Consider the following 24,015-nt stretch of genomic DNA (forward strand, 5'->3'; position numbering starts at 1 on the left):
CTTACCTTCTCAGGCCAGGTGAAGAGTGGCCGCATGGGAGGCAGCTGGGCAAGGAGCGGAGATCAGCAAAGGAGGCTCACCAGGCAGAGATCAGCTGGGCCACATGGTTGAGGTGAGGGAATCAGAGAGCAGCAGCAGCTATGCCGTGGGTGGCAGGAGTGATTCTAGGCATTGGCCAAGTCGGGCAAGGCACAATAAGGAGTGAGTGGGAGGGGTGGGGAGGGGTGGGTGGGGAGGGGAGGGGAGGTGGCAGCCAGTGGCGGGTTTTGTCAGTTCGCCGAACTGCACAGAATCTTTACAACTGATTCGACCGAACCAGTTGCAGCCCACCTCTGGGCACCACCTCCTCGGCCTCGGCCAGCACCGGGAGTCTAGTCAAAGCCATTGTCAGACATATCAGCCTCACCCGAGGTGAGTGGCTGGAAGGGGCAAGGGGCATGGCCAGGCATGGTTAGCTACCGGTTCGAGCGAACCAGTGTGAACTGGCTGAATCATAAACCCTCTTTCATATACTTGACAGATTACATTTAATAAGTGCCTGTCACATAAATATTTCTCCCCCCTCCCTCCCTCCCTCCCTTCCTCCTTCCCTCCCTTCCTTAGAATATTTTAAAACTAAGAATTAATAGAGATTGCTAAGGATAATTTCAGGTAGTCTTATTTTAAGTGATTGCAATGTGTTCTTTCAATGAGACTGCTAGGTATGTTACTTACAAGTCCTCCTTCTTCACCAGGATGTCCTGAATAGCCATCAAAGCCTGTCTTTCCCTGCAAGATAACAAGAAGGACAAAGTCAGACTTAATTCAGTAGTGTGGTATCTTATTAATAGCAGAGCTCTTTCTTCTGCACTTCAGCAAATACATTTCCTCAAACAACAGAATACTTTGCTATCAGTAAATTATTATACCCAAATTGTATGTTTTAATTTTGAAATATATAATATTTTTTAAAAATAATCTAGCATAAAATGACATATAACCTCAATATTGAATGTGTTGGTGTACATTATACTCACATAGGTCTATATTTATGGAATAGAAAATCATATCACTGAATCAACAAAAAAGTTATTATTAGCACCAAAGAATACAACAATTTAAAAAAATTTAAAGAATTTTTAAAGAATTGTATAGAATACAGATTATTTCATGAATTTTAATTTCAACAAAAATATTTGATACAAAGATAAGAAAAATGATGTGATAATTCATTTCACTAAGCCATGGTTTCCTTTCAACAAGACTAAAGAATAGTGTTAGTGTTTTCTTGCAAAGATTTCATTACCAACTAGATAACATCATCAGTGCTAGAAGTAGAGCCATTTTATATAAACAAAGAACAAACCTCATTCTCTTTCATTACTCATTACTGATGTTACCTAATCGAGTAATGAAATATCTGTAAGAAAATAAGCTCAGAGAGCATCAGAAACTCTACAGTTCAATCCAAATATTGTCTAATAGTGAAACTAAAGGTCAGGATTCGGAGCACATAATAAGGACCAAGTTTGAACAATATGTTATGCCAAAAGCAAAAAAACTGTTAATTAGTGTTAATATACAAACTAGTGTCGAAGAAATACCATTAAAAGATATTTGTGATTCTTATTTATTTTATCCAGCCAAATATCTAAATTCATCCAAATCAATTGCAGGCTGGCTCAATGGTTCAGCTCCTAGCCAAGGATTCAAGAAGACATCGTAACATGTCTATAGTTCCAGTAGGGCATTCTTTTACAAAATTAATGATGCCAAGAGAAATAAAAAAATTAAAAGTGGAAAATATTGTGTCAAGTGAATCATTTGACACTGCACTAAGATCTCTAATTGCAGTCAACTTGACTATCTACTTTTTCTTGAATAATCTTTCAATCTTTGTAAATCACAATATTCTGTTATTTTCTCCAGGTTGTTTTAATCAATTAAATTGTCTCCTGGTATCACCACATTAGTGAACCATATGATCATTTCTATAAGTAAGATATTACTATAAAATAATGTCTAGTATATTATGAGTGCCTGTTCGAATTTTTATTTCATTTTGCAATTTTTTGGGAGTGATGGGACACATAGTGGTTCTTGCATTTAGCAAAGACTAATTTTCTACATTAATTGCAATTAACTATTTTTGCAATCCTATCACAGCATTGTTCATATTCTGTTTCAGTGTTTTGCTACAGTTGCTGATGGCACGATGTACACTTTCATCTTCTATGTTACATAATGCTTTTCCTATCTTTCTTACTTTTTTTCTGTGTCCATTTTACCCAAAGATCCATTCTTGACAATATCCACATTTGTTTGTTCTGCATCCAGTGTCCCTCATAATTTTACACATTTCACTATGTCTTTTATTCTTTCAATGTAAAATATCAAATCAATTGTATTGAATCCTTCTATTTGAATCATGATGATGATGATATCATCTATTCAATCATGTCCAGCTCTTGGTGATTCTATGGGCCAAGTCTCTCCACATCTTCCAATCTTGTACTACATTTTTGAATTGTTCTATGCTCTGTGTGGTATCAGGTTGGGGTTTTTTTGAATTTTTTTTGTATTTTTTGAAAACATAAACATAAAATACATCTTTTCAAAACGAAGCATTGATCCAGTCATAAATTGGTACAAATCAGTAACAAATCTTAATTTTCAATTAACACAACTTAATATTTTACTCAATTATTTCCCTAAATTCTGTCTATTTAACAATGTCGTTATTTTTTTTTTTTAATTTGATTTATATGCCGCCCTTCTCCGGAGACTCAGGGCGGCTTACAGTGCGTTAAGCAATAGCCTTCATACTTTTGTATATTTATACAAAGTCAGCTTATTGCCCCCACAAACTGGGTCCTCATTTAACCTACCTTAGAAAGGATGGAAGGCTGAGTCAACCTTGAGCCTTGGAGAGATTCGAACCAGCAGTAAATTGCAGGCAGCTGTGTTAATAACAGGGTGCTTTAAACCACTGTAGTACCAAGGCTCGTTATCCCAAAAACCCATTACTTAAATCTTTAAATCCTAACCAAATATCATTTCATTTTTCTTTTTACTTAGATGAATGTATTTTAAAAATATAAATCATTACAATTATTATAAGCATTTAAACAATATTTTAACTGTTGCTCCCAATATAATCATCTTCATTGCTGTTTATCCCAACATTATCATCCTAATTTTAATTATTAATCCCAACATAATCATCTTTTTACCGCTAATCCTAGCACAATCATCTTTATTTTAACTGTTTATCCCAACACATCATCTTCATCTTAATCATCTTTTAATGTTAATACCATCATATTCATCTTTATTTTTACTGTTTAACCCAGCATAATCATTTCATTTTTACTGTTAATCCCAGCATAATCCTCCTTGTTTTTGCTCTCATACCCAGCATAATCATTTTTGGTTTTTGGCTGTTAATCCCAGCATAATCATTTTATTTTTACTGTTAATCCCAGCATAATCATCTTTGTTTTTGCTGCCATACCCAGCATAAACATTTTTTGTTTTTTTTGCTGTCAAACCCAGCATAATCATTTTTATTTTTGCTGTTAATCCTAGCACAATCATCTTAATTTTACTGTTAATGCCAGCATAATCATCTTTTTGTTGTTACCATCCATCTATACATTACTTATTCCCAGTTAATCATATTATCATTATTTTTTATGACAATTTAACATTGAGACATAGTTCTTACTTCAAACACATCTTTGTATGCATTTATAAATCTCTTTTAACATAATTTATTTCTCTTATATTCTAATTTCCATCAGTATTTCAATTTTATATATCTATAACATATTCTTCTCATATTCCTATTCATCCATATTTATCTATAAGAACCTCCTTTTTATTATTACTATCCACCTATACATTGTTTTTCCATTTTTAATCACATTGTTTTAATCTTCTTTTCCTTTTTCCAGCCATGTATACCTTATTTCTTCATGTTCTCACCTGCTAGCATATATTTCATTTCATTTTCAAAGTCTTCAAATTTTGTCCTCCATGTATCATTTTAGTTCTTTTTCTTACTTGTATTCTGGATAAAATGTATCAAGTTCTTCCTTCTCTTATTCCTGCACCAGTTTTTTAAGTTGTTATTATTCCAATTATAAGAATTTCATTATAGTTTCCCTTTCTGCCTGCAGACAAGAAGAAAAACCTCCTCCACAAAATCCCACGGCTATTATCTGTAGAATTCACAATTTTCCATAACAAAAAACAAGTTACAATGTTCCTTTTTGAACCAGATGGTGTCTCTCTACAATCCACAATTTCCATTAGTCATGCAAGTATCCATTTTGTTTCAATTATATAACAGTCCAACTTGATTACTCTTTTTTTAATTTTAACAATATCAAATCTTCTTCTTTTTAAGGTCCAGCTCAAATTTTAAAAACTCTGTCCAGTCTTTTCACCATGTCTCAAAATTTAGTTTTTTCAATTGGTTCTGTTCAAAAATTAGTTTTTTGTTGGGTCTTTGTCTCTTTAAAATTACATTTTAAACTTTCCATTGCCCCTTCGTTGTACAGCCGCTGTTTTATGGCTAGGGGTCTTATGGTTAAAAATGTTGCTCTAAGTGTTGTTACAAGCCTGGGTTGGTTGTCACTCACCCAGCTTCAAAGAGCTCCGTTTCAATCCACTTTCCTCCTGCACATCTCTTAGCCCGGTTGTCCCAGCTTCGTGGCAGCCGTCATGGCTACCGCCCCCCGCCGCTGACTCACAGAGGGTTCCCTCTGACCTCTGAGGAACTTGCCTGTTCCTCTTGGTCATCCGAGGTGCCCCTCTTTCTTCCCCGTCCCTGCAGGATGGTTCCAGTCCGAAGACCCATCGGCAGCAGTTTGGCAGCCGGGGTTTTCGCGGCGCTCATCAGAGCCCACTATTTCCCCGACTGTCTCGTCACGATGCCAAACTGGAAGTCCTGTGTGGTATCAGTTTTGATGGTGTCCAACATGTTTTTGTGCAGACTGGTTTCCTTCTACTGCTTACATAGAACTCTTCCAAGCATAATTGCTTTCTCCAGTGAATTCCACCACATGACATGGCCAAAATAAGTGAGACATTTGAAACACATAGACCCTTTCCTAAGCATATACTCACTAGTCACCATTTTCATTCATTCTTAGGCCTCTAAATGGACCAATTATTTGTCTCATTTCTCTGACCTTATATTCTATCAGAATATTTCTTCCCCCAGATCATATTGATTCAGAATGTTGAATGATATTTTTCAAAACTCATAACTGATTCATCCAGATTCGCTATTCACTCTAGCATAACTCACAACTATTATCTATGGATTTCTATTTTGAAATATATTCACAACAATCTAAATGATAACTCATACTCTCTCACATACATTTTAGCCCTTTCCCTCACAACTGATACTAGCACTTCACTTCCAGCATATATTCATCAGTTCTACCTCAATACACTATCTTCAATCATATCTATTACCCCTTCCCCCTCTCTATTGATTTCATAGACATATAAAATATTTGTTTTTCTTTCAGTTGTTTCATTGTTATTTCATTATTCTCATCATTAACTTTTCTTACATTTCAGTTTATAATCTTTTATATGACATGATTATCACTAAATAAACCTATAGACATTGTCCTATGACACCCATCGTGGCTTTGGTCAATTAAGGCTTTTGCGTAATTCTTTTTCTAAGGAAGTAAGGGTATCTATATGTCATTCCCACCTAACAACAAAGGCAGTTTTCTCCAAGCATTTTCATGCTATTCAGGGCAGGCTAAGATCCCTATTTGGAGGCTACATTCCAAGACAATATTCTGTTGCCCCATCTCACCAACTAAGAATTATGTGGTATTTTGACACACATTTAGAATATAAATGACACCAAATGGCAGTTTCCCCTTCTCATGATGATTTAGTATTCGCTAGTAAGAAAAAGAGCCATTGGTTCTTTGATTTTTTTTTAAGGGACTGGTCCATTTGAAGATCTTAATGCAATTTTCCTTTCCCTCTGCAAGCTCTTTACTTATTTATTTAGACAGAAAATGAGGTTTTGTTTTTTGTTCAATTTATTTGCCGCCCATCTACTTTGGGAAGCTTACAACAGTGAAACATAGTAAAAGAGCCAGGAAATTTTTATATGAAAGAACTATGGATTCATGTGATATGTAACTCAAAGCAATTCTCTGGTTCAATTCTTAAGCTGTAGGTGTTTTTTTCCCCAACAGGTCCTAATTAGTGAAGCTCTATTAAAGCAAATACAGGTGGTCCTCAACTTACGACCACAATTGAGCCCAAAATTTCTATTGTTAAGTGAGGCATTTGTTAAGTGAGTTTTGTCCCATTTTAGGATCTTCCTTGCCACAATTGTTAAGTGAATCATTGCAGTTGATAAGTTAGTAATTCAGTTATTGGGGAAACCAAAAGCATCGCGGCAAGACCGGCTGGAAAAATAGTGGGCTCTGACGAGCTCTGCAAAAATCCAGCTGGACAAACTGCTGTTGGGGGGGTCTTCAGACCAGAACCATCCTGTAGGGATGGTGAAGAAGGAGAGGTGTCTTGGAAAACCAAGAGGAACAGGCAAATTCCTCGAAAGGTCGGAGGCAGCTCTTCGGACTGGCAGCGGGGGTGGCGGCCTTTGTAAAATGACCGCTCTGAAGCTGGGGCAACTGGACTAAGTTTTTGTGTAGGAGTGGTGTTTGAACGGAGTGCTGGTACCAGGTGAGTGATTGGTCAACTCACAGGTAAAAGAAAATTTCGATTAAAAGGTGTCCCGGAGCTGAAATGAGTGGCTAATTGGCATTTGGGAAAGTCTACAGAGGGAGAAGAACAAAGAGGAGGCTAAAATATTAAAACCCAAGAAACTTTTTGTATCTATAATTGGATTTGGAGAAACTAAAAATAATAAAAGAAAAGCCCACGAGGAAAAGCATTTTTATGTGGATTTAAATATTTTTGACAGTTTTGACATTTAGTTGGTTTGAAAATATTGTGGATTTGAGAGAGACATCTGCTGGCTGAAAGAGAGTACTGCAATATTTATTGGAAGGAAGAAGGGAAAGTACAGCTGTGATCTTGACCACTAAAAGATAATTTGGAAACTGTGAGAACTTTTAAGGAGTATCTGTTTTTTTACATTGCTTGGTCTCGATTCTCAATGGCTGTGGAAGATACAAATATTTAACTTGGAGTGGACTGGATAAATACTTACATTGGACATTATTTGAAAACAAAAAGAGACAATATGGATTTTAAATTTTAATTAAATGTGACATAATTTAAAAGTTTTAACACTTTTTTAAATTGGCAATATGGCATCTTCAATGTGTGAAGAATTAATTGAGATGTTTAAAAATATGCGTGAATCACTAAAGGATAATAAAAAGTCAGAAATTTTGCTGGAAAACACAGAACAAGAAATAAAGGAGAAGGTGGCAGAAGAGAGCATAAATGAGTAGAAAGAAAATAATATTGAAGGAAAAGGAACTGAATGCAAAAAGCAGTTAGATGATTTCATTGGGATTTACAGTGGCAAAAAAAGAGTGGGTGGGAGGGAATATCCCCCAAAAAAGAATCAATCAAAGGGTAAAGAGGGAAATAGTGGAAAGAGATTAAGAGAAAACTTAGGGAGAACTATTTGAATAATATATCTAAAAGTGAGAAAAAGGAGTCAGAAGAGAAGATATAATAAATATAAAAACAAAAAAAGAAAAAGAAGTTAAGAGAATGGGAAAAAAGGAGAAAATTATCAAGAAGTGGAATTTTGGAGAGATCAAGAGAAAATGGTTAAAGAAGGGAAGATCAGTGGAAAGGAGGAAGGGAAATAAGGTAAATATTAATAGATTTAAGGGAACTGTATTAATATTATTAATCATGGATGGTCAATGAAGTTAAAGGGTTTTAATGTAAGATTTGAATATGATGGTGTATATTGTTTATAGTAAAACAGAATAGCAGATGAAATGTGAAATGGTAATTTGGTTTAATTTTGAAGACAATTTTAATTAAGAGACAAAGTTGAAATGTTAAAAAGTGGGGTGGGGATTTTGAGAAATATATTCTGTAATGGATAAATAATATAATTAATTGATGTTTTTGTAAGAGATTAGGAATTACAGGCGGATAGTGATACTATTTATGTATTATATATTAAGTGAAATTAAGATAAGACAAAGAAGTATGGAAAAAGAATATTATGGCTGAAATTGGAAATATGTAAAATGGACTTGGGGGAAAAAAGAACAATATGGTAGAAGTTGAAATAACAAGATATGGTGAAAAATGATTAATTTGTGATAAAGAACTATATGAAAGAGATGAATATGGGAAGACTGGAATAGATTTAAAAGATTAATATATATAAACTGTATAAGACACACTGTTCATAAAATATGTATGATGAAAGAAAAATTTTAATAAAACTTGTTTACAAAAAAAAAGTTAGTAACTCAATTGTTAAGTGAATCAGGCTTGACATTGACTTTGCTTGTCAGAAGTTTGCAAAAGGGATGTTGTAGTCTGCCAGTAACCTGCAGAGCTGGCAGCAGAGTCAGACAGCTATGAGGCTGAGGAAGAACATAGGCCAGTTCTAGAGGCTGGGGAAGGTCCAGGTGAGGGCTCTGCGTCAGAGGCAGAGATGGGGCCAGGGCCATAGGGGAGTGATGTGCGGACTTCAGAGCCTCCAGAGACTGACAGTAGAGAAGCAGAGGAGGAGCCTATTCCTAGGGCACATATGAGAAGAGCTGCCAGAAGGCAGGAACAGATAAAGCAGAGAGGACTTTAGGGGAGTAGGGCCAAGAGATGATTGGCCCCTCCCTTAAGACTTAAAAGACCAGCAATGGCTCTTGGCATCTTTGCCAGAAAACAACGTTGAGAGAATTGCTTCTTTTTTCACTGTATTGATTTATTGTCGGTGTCTTCTGCTTCTGAACTTTTGCCAAGAAAAGCCTTTGGCAGTTTGCCTAATTATCCCAAGGTCAGTGATAAACTGAGGAATGGTGTTTTGAAGAATTTGCTTTAATTTAGTTTGGACTACACTGATAATGAGTTAATTCTCAGCTGTTCTAATAAAGTCTGTTTGTTTTTGAACTGTTTGTATTTAATACTAACTACTTGGGCCTGGGTCACAACAAGGGGATCACATGACAGTCAAAGGTCATAAATATGAACCAGTTGCCAGGCAACCTTGGGAATGCTATGAAAAACAACCATGTCACATTTTTCAATGCTATTGTAACTTTGAATGCTCACTAAACGAATTGTTGTAAGTCGAGGACTACCTGTAATAAGGAAGATCCTACCAGCATGAAATTTGTTGGTTTAAAGATCTTTTTGTAGATTTACATTCACAGATTTTATAGATTTACATCCAATTATGTAGATTATTTTGTAGATTTCTCCAATTATGAACCTAATTTCAATTGTACAATTGAATTTCTGGCTACAGATACAGAAGTCACGTCACGCTGTCTGATCTCATAACTACAGTACTTATTCTTCCCACAGAGAGTTATTGATTTCTTCTTTAATAAATTACTGACAATTTATTAAAGTATTAAATTTTTTACATACTTAAGCAGCATTGTATTTCCAGCTCAACTTTTCTTGCTATTAAATTTTTCTCCCATTGCTCACTGGAGAAGTTATTAAACCATCTCACAGAGCACTGCAAAGATAGTTAGTGAATCTTATTTTGTTTCATTTCATTTCAAACCTTAGAAGTTACCAGGGAAAACTGGCTGGCTAAAACACATAGGATGCTTGGAATGACGAGTAATTTATGTCGACCAAAGACTATGATATTCATAGCACATTTGAAATTTGGAGGATTTTGTACATTTCTGTTGGAACCATTCCGAGATTGTGAAAGTAACTGGAGAATTAAAGAAAATTGGTTTGCATCCATTTTGTATTTATCTTTTACTTGTTTTTCCTCTTAAACATGCTATGCTTGAATCATCAATACTAAGTTCAATTTGGTGTACGTTGTTTTGCCCTGTCAAATAATAAAATGTGCTTTTGTCATTTGAAATTTTGGGCAATAAGAATATTGTAAGCTTCTCCAGTCAGATTTTCTTCAATATCTGTTGAACTATTATTCCCAGAATATAATAATAATAATATTATTATTCTACAAGCAACTCTGTGGAGAAAATCTGTATCTAATTTTAGCATGAATAGAAAACCATCTGTGCAATTTTCATTATACAGGTGAAACTTGAAAAATTAGAATATCGTGCAAAAGAACTGTCAGGTCAGCAGTCTTTCCCATGATTGTGATTCCTACTGAACCAGACTGAGAGACCATTTAAAGGCTCAGGAACCCTTTGCAGGTGTTTTGGCTTAATTAGCTGATTAGAGTGGGACACTTTGAGCCTAGAATATTGAACCTTTTCACAATATTCTAATTTTCTGAGATTGTGAATTTGGGGTTTTCATGAGCTGTAAGCCATAATCATCAAAATTATGACAAATCTCATTGTCATATATTATTTTCACTTTTTAAGTTGCATTACTGAAATAAATGAACTTTTGCATGATATTCAAATTTTTCAATTTTCACCTGTATGTGTCTTTTAGATGTTAGTGAAGAAAGCCAAAACAATAATACAAATAGTGATGCTTGAGAGATTTTTTCCTTTACTATAAATCAGGGGTGGGGAACGATGGTCCTTTAATGACTTATAATTCCTGAGCCAGCCATGGAATTTGGGAGTTGAAGTCCACAGGTCATAAAGGGCCACTGTTCCCTATCCCTGCTATAGCACATCAATCTTAGTTTCTCTTTGGTTCTTTATTCTTTAAGCAGGGGAGAACTAAAAACAGTGCTATATGAGATCTCTTTCTGATACAGATAGTCTTCAATTTACAACCCCAAGAGGAATCAGAAAATTCATCATTAACTAGTGCAATCATTGTATGAGGCATCACATCCAATTTTATAATTTTTGTTGCAATTGTTAAGCAAATCACTTATGGTCATTAAGTGAGACATCATGTGATCCTAACTTGTGATCTCCTGTTGGCTTCCCCATTGACTTTGCTTGTCAGAAGTAATGAATTCGCCTGTTGGAAACTAGTTGGGAAGATTGAAAAGAGGGTCATATGACTATGGGACACTGTGATTCTCATAAATGCATGATGGTTTTCAAGCATCTGAACATGAGGACTAGTAGTAAATCACTATTTTAGCACTGAAGTAACTTTGAACAACTGCCCAAACAAATAATCATTAAGCTAGGACTATCTATATCAAGCAATGAATTTACAGTATCCAAATGATTATTTCAAATTTCAAAGCACATTTTTCACTCCATCCTGTACTAAATAAGCAATAATCAGCATAATTTGAAAATAATTTCCTTAATTATTCAGATCTTACCTTATTTCCAGGGTATCCAGGAATCCCTTGAATTCCATCTTCCCCAAAACATTTGCAACAAACTCTACAGCATTCTCGTTCTATAACAGTGTCCTTCAAAATAATAAATGCAAACCGATCATTGTTACAAAATCTTAACAGTGTTCATTAATTAAAAACTGACCTGGCTTTCCTTTTATTTTTCATTCTGCTGCGAAGAAACTTACAAGAGTTCTTCTCAACATGCTTGGTAGTTCAGGGTTTTCAAAATATAAAGGCTCTTGATAACTAAATCCTCTACCGAACTCAAGTTCTTGCAACATATGATATTCTGGAAAATGTTTTAATCCAACAATCCAGAATGCATTTAGTCCTGAAAAACAAAGGAATGCTGCTGTTGGATTTTCTAAATTAGACATGGAATTATATAAATTGGATTTACCTTTTTTTTTTCTAGCATGGAGAGAAGAGACAGAGGAGATATCAGTGTTATTCGTAAAGCAAATATTCGAAGCAAAATATCCTGGATGCTTAAAGGCTCAGTTATACTAAAAATTGCTATATTATGAAATGAATGTATTTGTGTGTAAATAGTAAGCAAACTAAAGCAAAATGTGGACAAGCAACATGTTCATAACCTGTTCTCATTTTTCTCTTCCTTTTAGGTACACCAGTAAACAGCAGTTTCTACTTTGTGCATAGCTTCACTTTTAGATCATAAACAAGTTATTGTACAAAATAAATGACTGCTGTTCCTCTGCTTTAAAACCAAGAGGTGTTGGTGTGTATACCTTAGTTAATTAGTTAGTTGTTTATGAAAATTTATATGGCTACCTCAATGGCTCTGGGTAGCTTACAAAAAGTAAAAACCCAATATACAAACATTAAAAACAATAACTCCCGTCCCCCACCTCCCTGCTTATTGAGGTGCAATAATTTTATTTAGTTGCATATTCAGATGGGGATAGAAAGCTATCTGGTTACAGTTTTCGTAGGAATTTTTTTAAAATTTTGTATCATAATGTTTGGATGACTACGAGTCAGAATGAAATATAGCTAACATTCATCATTCCCCAGGAGAAAAAAAAATGTACATTTCCCTCTTGAAAGATTTTTATGTATTTTTCTTTTGCTTTCTTTCCATGCCAGGAGTACTTGGCATATTCACATTCCTGTTGATGTTCACTTAAAGTTTGATTTTCCCTTGCAGAAATAATAGGAGACTAGCTAACATTTGATGGAGATACACCCTGGATGAGGGGAAGAGTATAGCTGTAGCTCAGTCATCTTACTTTTGGTCTGGGGGAAGGGATCCAATTTCCCCCTTTCACTGTACATTTTTAATGAATACATTTTGTATAGAATTTTATCTTGTATTTTTCATTGCTTTTTAATATTTTCACACTGCAAACTGAGATTGGTTGTGATCTTGTAGAAAGCACTATAAAAATCTTACGGTTATCATCATAATCAACTAGGTATGATTATTTTTAAAAATATACTTCATTATGAAAAAGACCATCTGGAAAATTAAATTTAGATCTAATGTATTTATTATAAATATGTGAAGTATATAAATATGCCAGTGGATAAAGTGACATAAAGTGACAAAGTAGATATTGAATCTAACAATAAGCTGTTGTATAAATAACTGAAGAAGCTTCTTGGATGAGAAGCAAAACATCTTCAAGCAAAACCAAAGAAAATACAGTAACCTTTTGGGGGTGGGAAACCCTTGAGGACAACCGTCCATCATGACCTGGATGACTGAGAATTTCCACAACATTTGTATAAATAAATTTAATTGTAGAGACTGCTATGGTTTCAACATTTATTAAGGAGAGTTGTATGGCCCTGGGACATATTTTGAAGATAGGATGTGGAAGAGGACTGCAAGGGAGAAGATACACCCCACTTCCTTCCAAATAACCTGCTTCCAATAATGAAAGCAAACCATGTTTTTTCATATTAAAGAGGTGGAAACAAATGAGTTCATTAATTCCCTAGGATAACATAACCTTCAAGGTGATCTTGAATTCTTTTTCTATCAAAATGAATTGGAATAGCCAGTGGAAAAAGATTTTCAGAACTAGAATTTGGCTGTACACCACCCTGAGTCCTTCAGGAGAAGGGCGGTATAGAAATCTAATAAATCAAATTAAATCAAATCAAGAATTTCAGACATAGCAGATTGAAGTTCTTCCTGATATAGAGTTTTATATTTAATAATAATATCAATGTAATTAGGCTTATAATTGATATAGAACCTTCTTAATTTAATTCTATAACAGGTAAAATGGCTCCAGAGAACTTATTCTCTGCTCCAGCTATACTTGAATTTTAGCAATTTGAATATATTCAGTCCCTACCTAAGAATGAATACTTTATACAGTAAAATCATGACTGCAGATAAGCTATGGATGTTTTTTCAGCCCTGAAATGTTTTCAAAGCTGAGATGCATTGCTGTTTGTAGGTGTATTCTTAATTTTCTGGGAAGCAAGGAAGCTGTTGGGATCAGCTGTCTCTTTAACACATGTTGAGCACATTTCACTAAAATTAAAAAACCTTCAGGACAGCTGGGAAAATATAACATTTTTATACCCAATGTGTTTTGAAATGAATTATTTTTAGAGGATATCATTTTTACAGATAAATTAAGACAGTTAGAATCTGTTCTTTTATTACAGTTATTCAGAAACAACTTTTTCTTCAAGTACTTTGTAAAATAGCTGATTGGTTGTGAGTCTTCAGGACACACAAGAGTTCAATATTTCTTAAAATACCTAGATATTTTTTTTATTGATGTTTTAGAACATCTATCTCCAGCATTGAATGCCCTGTATTTCCTGTTAAGTACTGGACTGATCATGCATCAAAGAACTGTAATCCATCAATTTTTTGACTAAAAATTGTTAGCTTCTAAGACAGAATGAGTTTGACTGTGTGCATTGCTTATATTTCTCTATGAGAAATTATATTTCTCTATGTAATAATTCAAAGAGGCCCATGATTTTAAAATGCTGTTTGGCAACACCTAATAAAGTTACCCTGGCCTAGGAGGTTCTGTCTTCATCCTGGAAACTACACTACACAAATTGATGGTATTTATGTACCACCTCCAAGATGGATAAAAATACAATATTTTACAGTTTCATTGTAAGTAAAGAAAAAAGGGAGGGAGGATATGCAAGGCAGACTCCAAAAAATTAAAACATCTTTTTTCCTTGAAATCTATCCTGCAAATAACCAAATATTATAGTACAGTAATAACATGCCAAGATCTTCGTTATTTTCCAAATACCTTGTCCATGGAGACCATCCACTGTAGTTTTAAGCGTATCTATCCTATCATCGGGTCCATCAGAAAATATGAGAAGAACCTGTGATTGAAAAAATAGTATATGAAGATGGCATATGACATAGCTGGGCTTTGTAGGAAAGCCCAGTTTAGGAAGTTTTGGCACATCAAAATATTTTATGATAGATCTTGCAGCTGACTGTAAAATTTCACTTTCTTAAATTTGACAGAGCCTTTAATGGACCATTACTTTTAATTAGGGAAATTGAGAGCCATCTTTGCTATCATAAGTGGCCAATTGGGGAGGTAGGTCAAAATGGTAAACATGAGACTTCCGGTCGCGGCGAGACAGTCGAGGAAAGAGCGGGCTCTGATGAGCGCTGCGAAAACCCCGGCTGCCGAACTGCTGCCGATGGGTCTTCGGACCAAAACCGTCCTGCAGGGATGGGGAAGAAAGAGAGGCACCTCGGACGATCAAGAGGAACAGGCAAGTTCCTCGGAGGTCAGAGGGAACTCTCTGTGAGTCGGCGATGGGGGGTGGCAGCCATGGCGGCTGCCACGAAGCTGGGACAACCAGGCTAAGTATAGAGCTGGAGAAAAGAAAGAAACGGAATGGAGTCTTTTTGAAGCCGGGTGAGTGACAGCCAACTCAGGCTTAAATAACAACAAGAGAAACATCTTACAACTATAAGACCCCTAATGTGTAATAGTGACTAAGGAGCATGGGGGCAAAGAGGATTTTGAAATGTAATTTGGAAGAGACAAAAACCCAATTGAAAATTGATTTCTGAGCAAATTAATTGGAAACATTAAATAATTAGATATGGTTAAAGGATTGGAAAGAAATAAAGAGATCCTCTTTTTTCCCTTTCTTTTTTAAATGGCAAGAAAAACAAAAAGAATGGACAATAAGCTTTAAGAAGAAAAAAAGGGGATGTATAAATAAAAGAGGAAAAAAGAAAAAAAGAAGTGAGAAGAGCTATTTAAATTTGGACTGGACTTTAAATATGATTTGATATTTTTAAATTGGAAAAGAAAAAAGAGAAGTCAAATAAGATTATGATGTAATGGAAACAAAATGGATACTTATTAAGCAATTGGAAATTGTGGATTGCAGAGAGACATCATCTAGAGTAAAAAGGAACATTGCAACTTGGTTCTTTGTTTTGGAAAATTGTGAACTTCACCAGATAATAAACGTGAGAACTTGTGGAGGAGGATTTTTTGTCTACAAGAGGCTTGACTTTTGGCGGAATAAAAAAAGAAATAGAAGGGAATACAATGGAACTTTTATAATTGGAGCAACTATTTGATTTGGAGAATGGAAATAAAAGAAATAACTATAATGTTGCACAGAGGACAAAATTTGAGGATATAAAAATCAAAATGGAGTATACATGTGTGGACAAGAAAATGAAGATGGAGAAATAAGACATAGAAGTGGAAAATATTTATTTATTTATTTATTTATTTATTTATTTATTTATTTATTTGTTAGTTAGTTAGTTAGTTAGTTAGATTTATATGCCACCCTTCTCCAGAGACTCAGGGCGTCTTACAATGCATTAAGCAATAGCCTTCATACTTTTGTATATACCTGCTTAGTAGGGCTTTCGGCCCCCCCAAGCAGTGTTCTTCTTTATACAAAGTCAGTTTAGTCAAGACCCCACAATCCGGGTCCTCATTTTACCTACCTCGAAAGGATGGAAGGCTGAGTCAACCTTGAGCCTGGTGAAATTTGAACTTGCAATAATTGCAGGCAGCTGGCAACTTAAGTGCTACTTTAACAGCACTTAGTCCACTGCGCCACCAGGCTCTTAAAATAAAGAAGATAAAGATATTGTGGTTAAATATGAACAAATAATTGAACATGTGAATATTAATAATAAAAAAGAGGTCTCTAGAGATTATACTGAGATTAATAATGATATAATGATGATTATATGGAGATTAATACTGAATGATAAAAGAATAAAAGGTTGGAAAATATTAAGAAATTTAAAGAAGTCCAGACCTGGCTTTATAAAATGACTATATTGAGATAAATAAATATGAGAAGAATTATGTTACAGATATTTAGAAATGAAATAGGGATTGAAGCTATAATATATGGAAAATAGATTGCATTAAAAGAAATATAGCAATGGATATAATGAACCAATTTTTTATTAAGATGTTAAAAGATACTATTTGAGCAACATAATGGTTATAATAACTGGGATATTGTTTAAATATCTATAACAATTGTTATAATTTGAATATTTTTAATAATATAACTACAAAAGTAAAAGATGATTATTTGGGAGTTACAGTGAGAAAAATAAAGATAATTACACTGGGATTAACAGTGGAATAAAGATGATTACACTGGGATTAGCAGTGAGAAAAATAAAGATGATTACACTGAGATTAACAGTGAATAAAGATGATTACACTGAGATTAGCAGTGAGAAAAATAAAGAGGATTACTCTGGGATTAACGGTGGAATAAAGATGTATTTTGTACATTGGGATTAACAGTGGAAGGATAAAAGAAAAGGTTAAATTAGAAAATTGATAGCTATAATAATTGGGATATTGTTTAAATATGTATAACAATTGTGATAATTTGAACATTTATTACCTAAGTGAAAAAGAAAAGAAAACTGAAACAATATATGATTATGATTTATAAACAAAAATTATATTTGGAAAAAAATAAAAAAACTTTTTGCAAAAAAAAATGGTAAACATGGTAGCTGAGATAGAAGTCTTATTCTTTTTCCTATAATATATAAACATGGCTTCCATGATTCTACCTGGATTAAGTAATTGTCTACCAGCAATTTTCTTCCTTCCTTTCTTTCCTTCCTTCCCTTCTAGCCTCCAAACAAATGAATATGCCTCCAATTCTGCCAACAAATAAAATGAAATTGGCTACATTCATTTAAAAAAAGACAAATTAGGTTTGACAGCCCCTCAGATATCTCTGAAGATCATGGTGGCAATGTGGAGTTTTGATGAGCCAGAATGATTGCAAGACTATTGCCTAGCTATCCAAATTTTTGGTTAATTGTATGATAATTGCATCACTCATCACTCTGCAAATACCTAAAAAGATGTGATAACTCCTTGCCCTGTCCTGTATTTGTTTGCCTTGCAAGGATTGGAAGACAGCACTGTTTTCACATTAGATGAACTTCTAGCTTCTTTTCCTTTATTCATTTTTTAAACTCCTGATTATTTCTCAGAGGACAATTTGACATACCGGGAACAAAGCAAGGAATCACTCAATCAGTGAAATGTGTTTAGGTCATTCCTGCTACATAAAATAACAGCAAAATTATTACCTTCAGGTTGGCAGAATCCTCAGTAATCGATTTGTCCCAGAAAGACTGCAAAAAGTCCACTGTCAAATAAGTTTCCACAGTTGTTTGTACAGCCCAGAATTTCTGAAAGATTTCATCATTGTAACTTTCAAAACCTGAGTCAAACAAAGTTGAGCTGCTTCCTGTGTACACTTGGTACCTGAACCTGATATCATCTGAAGTTACTGCAGTACAACTGATATTGTTTACTATACTCATTTGTTGAAGGATCTGGGGCAAGAATGCTTGTATTATTTGCTTCAAAGTGGTTGCAGATGGAGACCTCACCGGCTCAGAAATATCCACCGCTATAGAAATATCTATCTCACAATCTGTAAAAAGGGAAGGAAAATGTGCAATTATGAAAGTTATCTTCATTACAATCTTTCCATCAGCACTGAGAATAGGAGCAAAATAGTAAAAATCAAAAATTACTGTTGTAGTCAAAATATCTGGGTATTCTTCAGTTAACATAATCTGGCTCGAAAGATACACTCACTTGATTTATTGTTACTATTGTTATTGTTTCAGGAGAATTTGTAGCTCAGGGTTGAAATGAGGGGACCTGGGCCGGAAGTTGACGTCGCAGCAAAACGGACGGGTGAGTTTGGGGCTCCAGAATCCCCCCAATAGCCCCGCTGCTAGACGGTCCATTTTGGACCCCACAGTCTAGTTTTGACTGTGGTAGTGGAGAGCACATCTTGCCGATCCCAAGGACACCACAAAGTCCCTGGTAGATCCAGGAAAGTCCTTTTTCCTGCAGCGGGGAAGCAGCCATAGTGGCTGCCAAGGCTAGGACAGTTTCGGGAGGAAGAAAGAGGAAGGACAGTTAATCGATGCAGTGAGAGAACATTATTTTTTCAAACTGATAAAAAGTACACCCTGTGAGTTAAGTGTGTGGATGATCAAGATTAAGGAAATTTAAGCAGCGAACGTATTTTGGAATAGACTATTTTATACCCGATTGCTGATTTGGAAGGTTTTTAAACTAATTGTTTTTTAACATTGACTGAGATTGGACTGAAAGAGAAGAGAGGGGAAGATACTGTTTTTGGAACTGTGCCTTTTTTAAAACTTCTGTCTGATTTGGGAAGTCTCTCCTTTTTGCTTTTTTTGTAACTCTTTTTTCTTTTTCTTTTTTATTAATTTTCAATAAAGAAGATCTGGACTTTAACTGTAGGAAAGCTAGGAGAGTGAGTAGTGCTGCCACTGCTGGGGAAAAAAGAAGTAGAAGAAGAAACTTTGTTGCAATGTTTATTCAGGCAGAAAGATGAACAATGTATTGTAGCCATAATAATAACAAAGTGGCTCAGAGCTTTAGTTTGTTGAGTATGTGAAGAGAACATCTGAGGAAGTGGAATTACCTGTATTGTTTACCCAGGTGTTCTTGCTGGACTTTTCTTTGTTGTCCTCCATTTGGAGGACAACGCACCATCCAGGTGATGCTTCAACAAGTGAAAGATAAAGATATGTCAATACAAACAATTTTGCAAACAGTTCAAAGGATGGAACAACAATTGCTTAAGACAGATGAGAAAGTCCAAAGGATGGAACAACTACTAATTAAGACAGATGAAAAAGTGGTCAGCATTCAACAGACAATGTCAACATATGAAGGAAGGCTACAAGAGTTGGAGAAGAAAGATGAGCAAAAGTAGGGGGAAATGAAAGACATAGATAACAGACTCAGAGAGGTGGAAAGTGAAAGGAGTGGTCTAATTGAATTGGAAATGGATAAAGCAGAATTCTACCTCAGGTTTCAAAATGTGGAGGAAGAAAAAGGAGAAAATCTTACTGTTATGATTGTGATGCTGGCAGATGCTTTAGAAATAACCAAAGAAGAGATGGTGCATGGTGTAGACAAGATTTATCGGATTTACACTAGATATGCAATGCATAATAAACTGCCATGAGAAGTACACATAAGATTTACCAAGAAATCTATTAAAGCACAGATTCTTCAAGTGGCAAGAGAAAAAACCCTGAAATACAAGGAGAAAGAAGTGATGGTTTTGAAACAAATACCAAGAAAAGTGAGAGGTATGAGAAAAGAGTACAAATTTTTGACTAAAATACTAATCCAAAAGGGAGTCAATTACAGATGGCTGATACCAGAAGGATTAATTTTAACATGGCAACTTCAAAGATACAGGTTGGATACAATTGATAAAGCGAGAGTCTTTTATGAAGATTTTCTAAAAGAAAAGGAAGTGGCAATGGAAATGAAAATACAAGCTGCAGTAATGCCTTTAAAACTTACAGAAGAGGAAATGGCAATGATTGAATCAACGAAAGGCGCAGTAGGTGGGATGGTGGAATACAAGGAACAACGTGAAGTAAGATCAACTAGAGCAACAAAATCTACATAGAAAGTATGAATATGGAAACAACAAAATTAATTTCAATAAATATAAATGGACTCCTTTTGGTTGTGAAAAGAAGAAAGGTGTTTCATAAATTAGAGAAATTAAAATTTGATATAATTTGTTTACAAGAAGTGCATATTAAAAAGCAACATGAACAATTATTGTTACAACCCAAACTTGGAAGAACTTCCTTATCACTGTCGCAAAGTAAAAAGAGAGGAGTTGTTTTATATATTAGAAATTCAATAATGGCAGAACAAATATACGCAGACTCAGAAGGCAGAATTTTGATGGTGGAAATAATTGATAATAATATGAAAATACTTTTAGTAGCAATATATGCACCAAATAATAATCAAAGTGACTTTTATCGAAACTTGCATATGAAAATAATTGAAATGGAATACGACAATATATGCATGATGGGTGATTTTAACGGAATAGTAGATGAAAAATTGGATTATAAAACACTAAAAACAGTAAGATATAATAGAAAGACACTACCAAACTCTTTTTTTAAAATGATAGAGGAAATAAACTTGAAAGATGTATGGAGAGACAGAAATGGGAAAAATAGACAATATACTTTTTATTCTGACAGGCATTCATCTTGGTCCAGGTTAGATATGATATGGACAACAATGGACTTGACTTTGAAAATAGAACATGTAGAAATAGAAACTAATCTATGGGCCAACCATAATCCTGTGACAGTAACCTGGAAAGGTCAAAAAAGAAAATCTAGATGGACTTTGAATAATACAATTTTAAAAGAGAAAGATTTTGTACAGAAAATGCAAAGAGAGCTGGATTTCTTCTTTAAGGAGAATAAAAAGGAAGATACATCAACACAAAATCTTTGGGACACAATGAAGGCCTATGCTAGAGGCCTAATAATAGACTATACAAGGAAAAGAAATGAGAAGAAAAGACAAACCTTTACAATATTAACTGATGAATATAAGAGATTTGAAAAGAAACTCCCGAAAGATCCATGTAAGAAAGATGTAAAAATAAAATGGATATAATAAAGCACAAAATGGACTTACTGGAGAAGGAAGAATTAGCCCAAAAAATAAGAAGTGCTAAACAGAACTATTTTGAAAATGCGAATAAACAAGGAAGATGGTTAGCATATAAATTGAAAAAAGAAAGAGAATCAAGAAAAATAACGCAATTAATTGACGATCAAGGACAAAGTAAATTTGGAAACAAAGAGATGGGAAAAATAATACAAGAATATTATAGACAACTTTATAAAAGAGAGTTGATAGAAGATGGGAAAGTGAAAAAATATTTACAGAATGCAAAATTACCTTTGATTTCTAAGGATATTGAAGAGATGTTGGAAGGGCGTATAACGATGTTGGAATTAACAGAAGCAATGAAGAAACAGAAAAATGGAAAGGCACCAGGGCCAGATGGTTTGTCTTTTGAATATTATAGCACGTTACAAGAACCTTTAAGCCTTCTGTTACTGGATGTTATAAATGAAGTAATGACAAAAAAGATAATACCCCAATCATGGACTGAGGCTTATATTACATTGATCCACAAAGAAGACACAGACCCACAAGAAATCAAAAGTTATAGGCCTATATCCCTGCTAAACTCAGACTATAAAATTTTTGCCTCAATATTGGCAGAAAGACTTAAGAGATATTTGAATACTTTTATACACTCAGATCAAAATGGATTCCTCCCAAAAAGACAAATTAGAGACAATATAAGAATAATTTTGGATACTTTAGAATATTATGAAGTGCATCCTGAAAAGCAGATGGCTTTGATATTTTTAGATGCACAAAAAGCATTTGACAATGTGAACTAGTGATTTATGACGCTACAAATGGAAGAGATGGGCTTTGGTAGGAAATTTATGCAGGCAATTGAAGCCATATATTCTAAACAGACGGCAAAGGTAATGATTGACGGAGAATTGACTGACTCTATTGAGATAGAAAAAGGTATTCGACAAGGATGCCCATTGTCCCCATTGTTGTTTATATTGACGCTGGAAGTTTTAAATATTTCTATTTAAATATTAGAGAAGAAAAAGAGATAAAAGGTATGAAAATCCAAAAAGAAGAATACAAATTACAAGTCTTTGCAGATGACCTGGTCTTTATTATTGAAGAACCACTAGCATCAATAAATAAACTGATAGAAAACATTGGAGATTTTGGGGAAGTTGCTGGTTTGAAAATTAATAAAGAAAAGACGAAAATAATGACTAAAAATATGTTTAAAAAACAAAAAGAAAAATTGATGGAGATTTCAAAGATGCAGGTCACAAATAAGGTAAAATATTTGGGGATACAATTGACAACGAGGTGTAGTTCACTTAAAGAAAATAATTATAATAAGCTTAAGTAACATATACTGTAGGACAAGATTTGGTGAAATGGGGAAATTTGCAGTTATCTTTGATTGGTAGGATTGCAACTATTAAGATGAATATTTTACCTAGAATTTTGTATCTTTTTCAGACAATTCCAATAAAGTTGGGTAAGGAATTTTTTGTAGATTTGAATAAAATGGTGTTGAAATACATTTGGCAGGGAAAGAAGGCAAGAATAAAACTTAAGCTGTTACAAGATACTAAAATGAGGGGTGGTTTTGGTCTACCTAACTTTGAATTATATTACCAAGCAGCTAGTTTAATGTGGATTAAAGAATGGGTAACATTGAAAAACACTAGATTATAGAATTTGGAGGGACGTGATTTGTTAACGGGGTGGCATGCCTTTTTATGGTATAAAGGAACTAAAATACAGGGGTATTTTAGAAGACATCAGATATGTGAAGCTTTGTTTTTGAATTGGGAGAGGATTAAAAAATATCATTATTTGAAGATTCCAGTCTGGGTATCTACAATTGAAGCTTTTTCATATCCAGTGATATTCAAAAGGGAACAAATTGTTAGATATAGTGAATTATTGGATGAAAAGGGTGAACTTAAATTAAAACAAGACTTAGAAGATCAGGGATTTAAGATGGATTGGTTTTCATATATGCAAATACTTTCTAGATATCGAGATCTCAAACAAGAAGGTTTTTATAATGCTTTGACTATTTTAGATAAGATATTAATGCGTTCTGATGACCATGTAATTAAAAAGTTATATGGATATTTCTTAGAGGTAAAATTGGAAGAAGAACAGGTTAAAGAATCAATGATAGCATGGGGGGAAAATTTTGGTTATGGTATTGACTTAGAGAAATGGCAAAAATTGTGGTCACATAATTACAAAATGACAATGTCTACAGCATATAAGGAGAATTTGTATAAGATGTTTTACAGGTGGCATTTACCCCCGACGAGGATAGCCAGAATGTTCAAGAATAAATCGGAGAAGTGTTGGAAGTGTCATCAGACCCCAGGATCTTATTACCGTATGTGGTGGACATGCGTAGATGCAAGGAGATTTTGGACTAAGATACAGATGTGGTTGGAGAAAATGACAAAGAGACATATTGACTTTAAACCAGAGATATTTTTATTAGGGATCTTACCAGAGACATTTAATAAAGAATTGCAGTATTTAATTGTGAATATTTTAACAGCGGTTAAAATTGTATTTGCAAAACATTGGAAAGGAGAGAAGATAATTACTGATGAAGAAATTATTAAGAAAATGCTGGATTGT

At 34.3% G+C, this 24,015-nt stretch overlaps 1 protein-coding gene across 3 annotated transcripts in view; it reads right to left on the reverse strand.

Moving 5' to 3' along the window:
- LOC117656046 (collagen alpha-4(VI) chain-like) overlaps positions 1–24,015 on the reverse strand; it is a 184,349-nt gene that overhangs the window by 109,799 nt on the left and 50,535 nt on the right. For all 3 annotated transcript variants that reach the window (XM_087894216.1, XM_060683019.2, XM_087894217.1), the window contains exons 13-17: positions 17,982–18,331; positions 14,656–14,734; positions 11,581–11,726; positions 11,375–11,467; positions 715–768 (exon numbers count right to left, since the gene is read on the reverse strand). In XM_087894216.1, coding sequence (XP_087750342.1) covers positions 715–768; positions 11,375–11,467; positions 11,581–11,726; positions 14,656–14,734; positions 17,982–18,331 — 722 coding nt within the window. The remainder of the gene's footprint in view (positions 1–714; positions 769–11,374; positions 11,468–11,580; positions 11,727–14,655; positions 14,735–17,981; positions 18,332–24,015) is intronic.

This window comes from Pantherophis guttatus, chromosome 4 (genome assembly GCF_059756535.1).
Source record: "Pantherophis guttatus breed Tessera chromosome 4, ASM5975653v1, whole genome shotgun sequence".
Lineage (NCBI taxonomy): Eukaryota > Metazoa > Chordata > Lepidosauria > Squamata > Colubridae > Pantherophis > Pantherophis guttatus.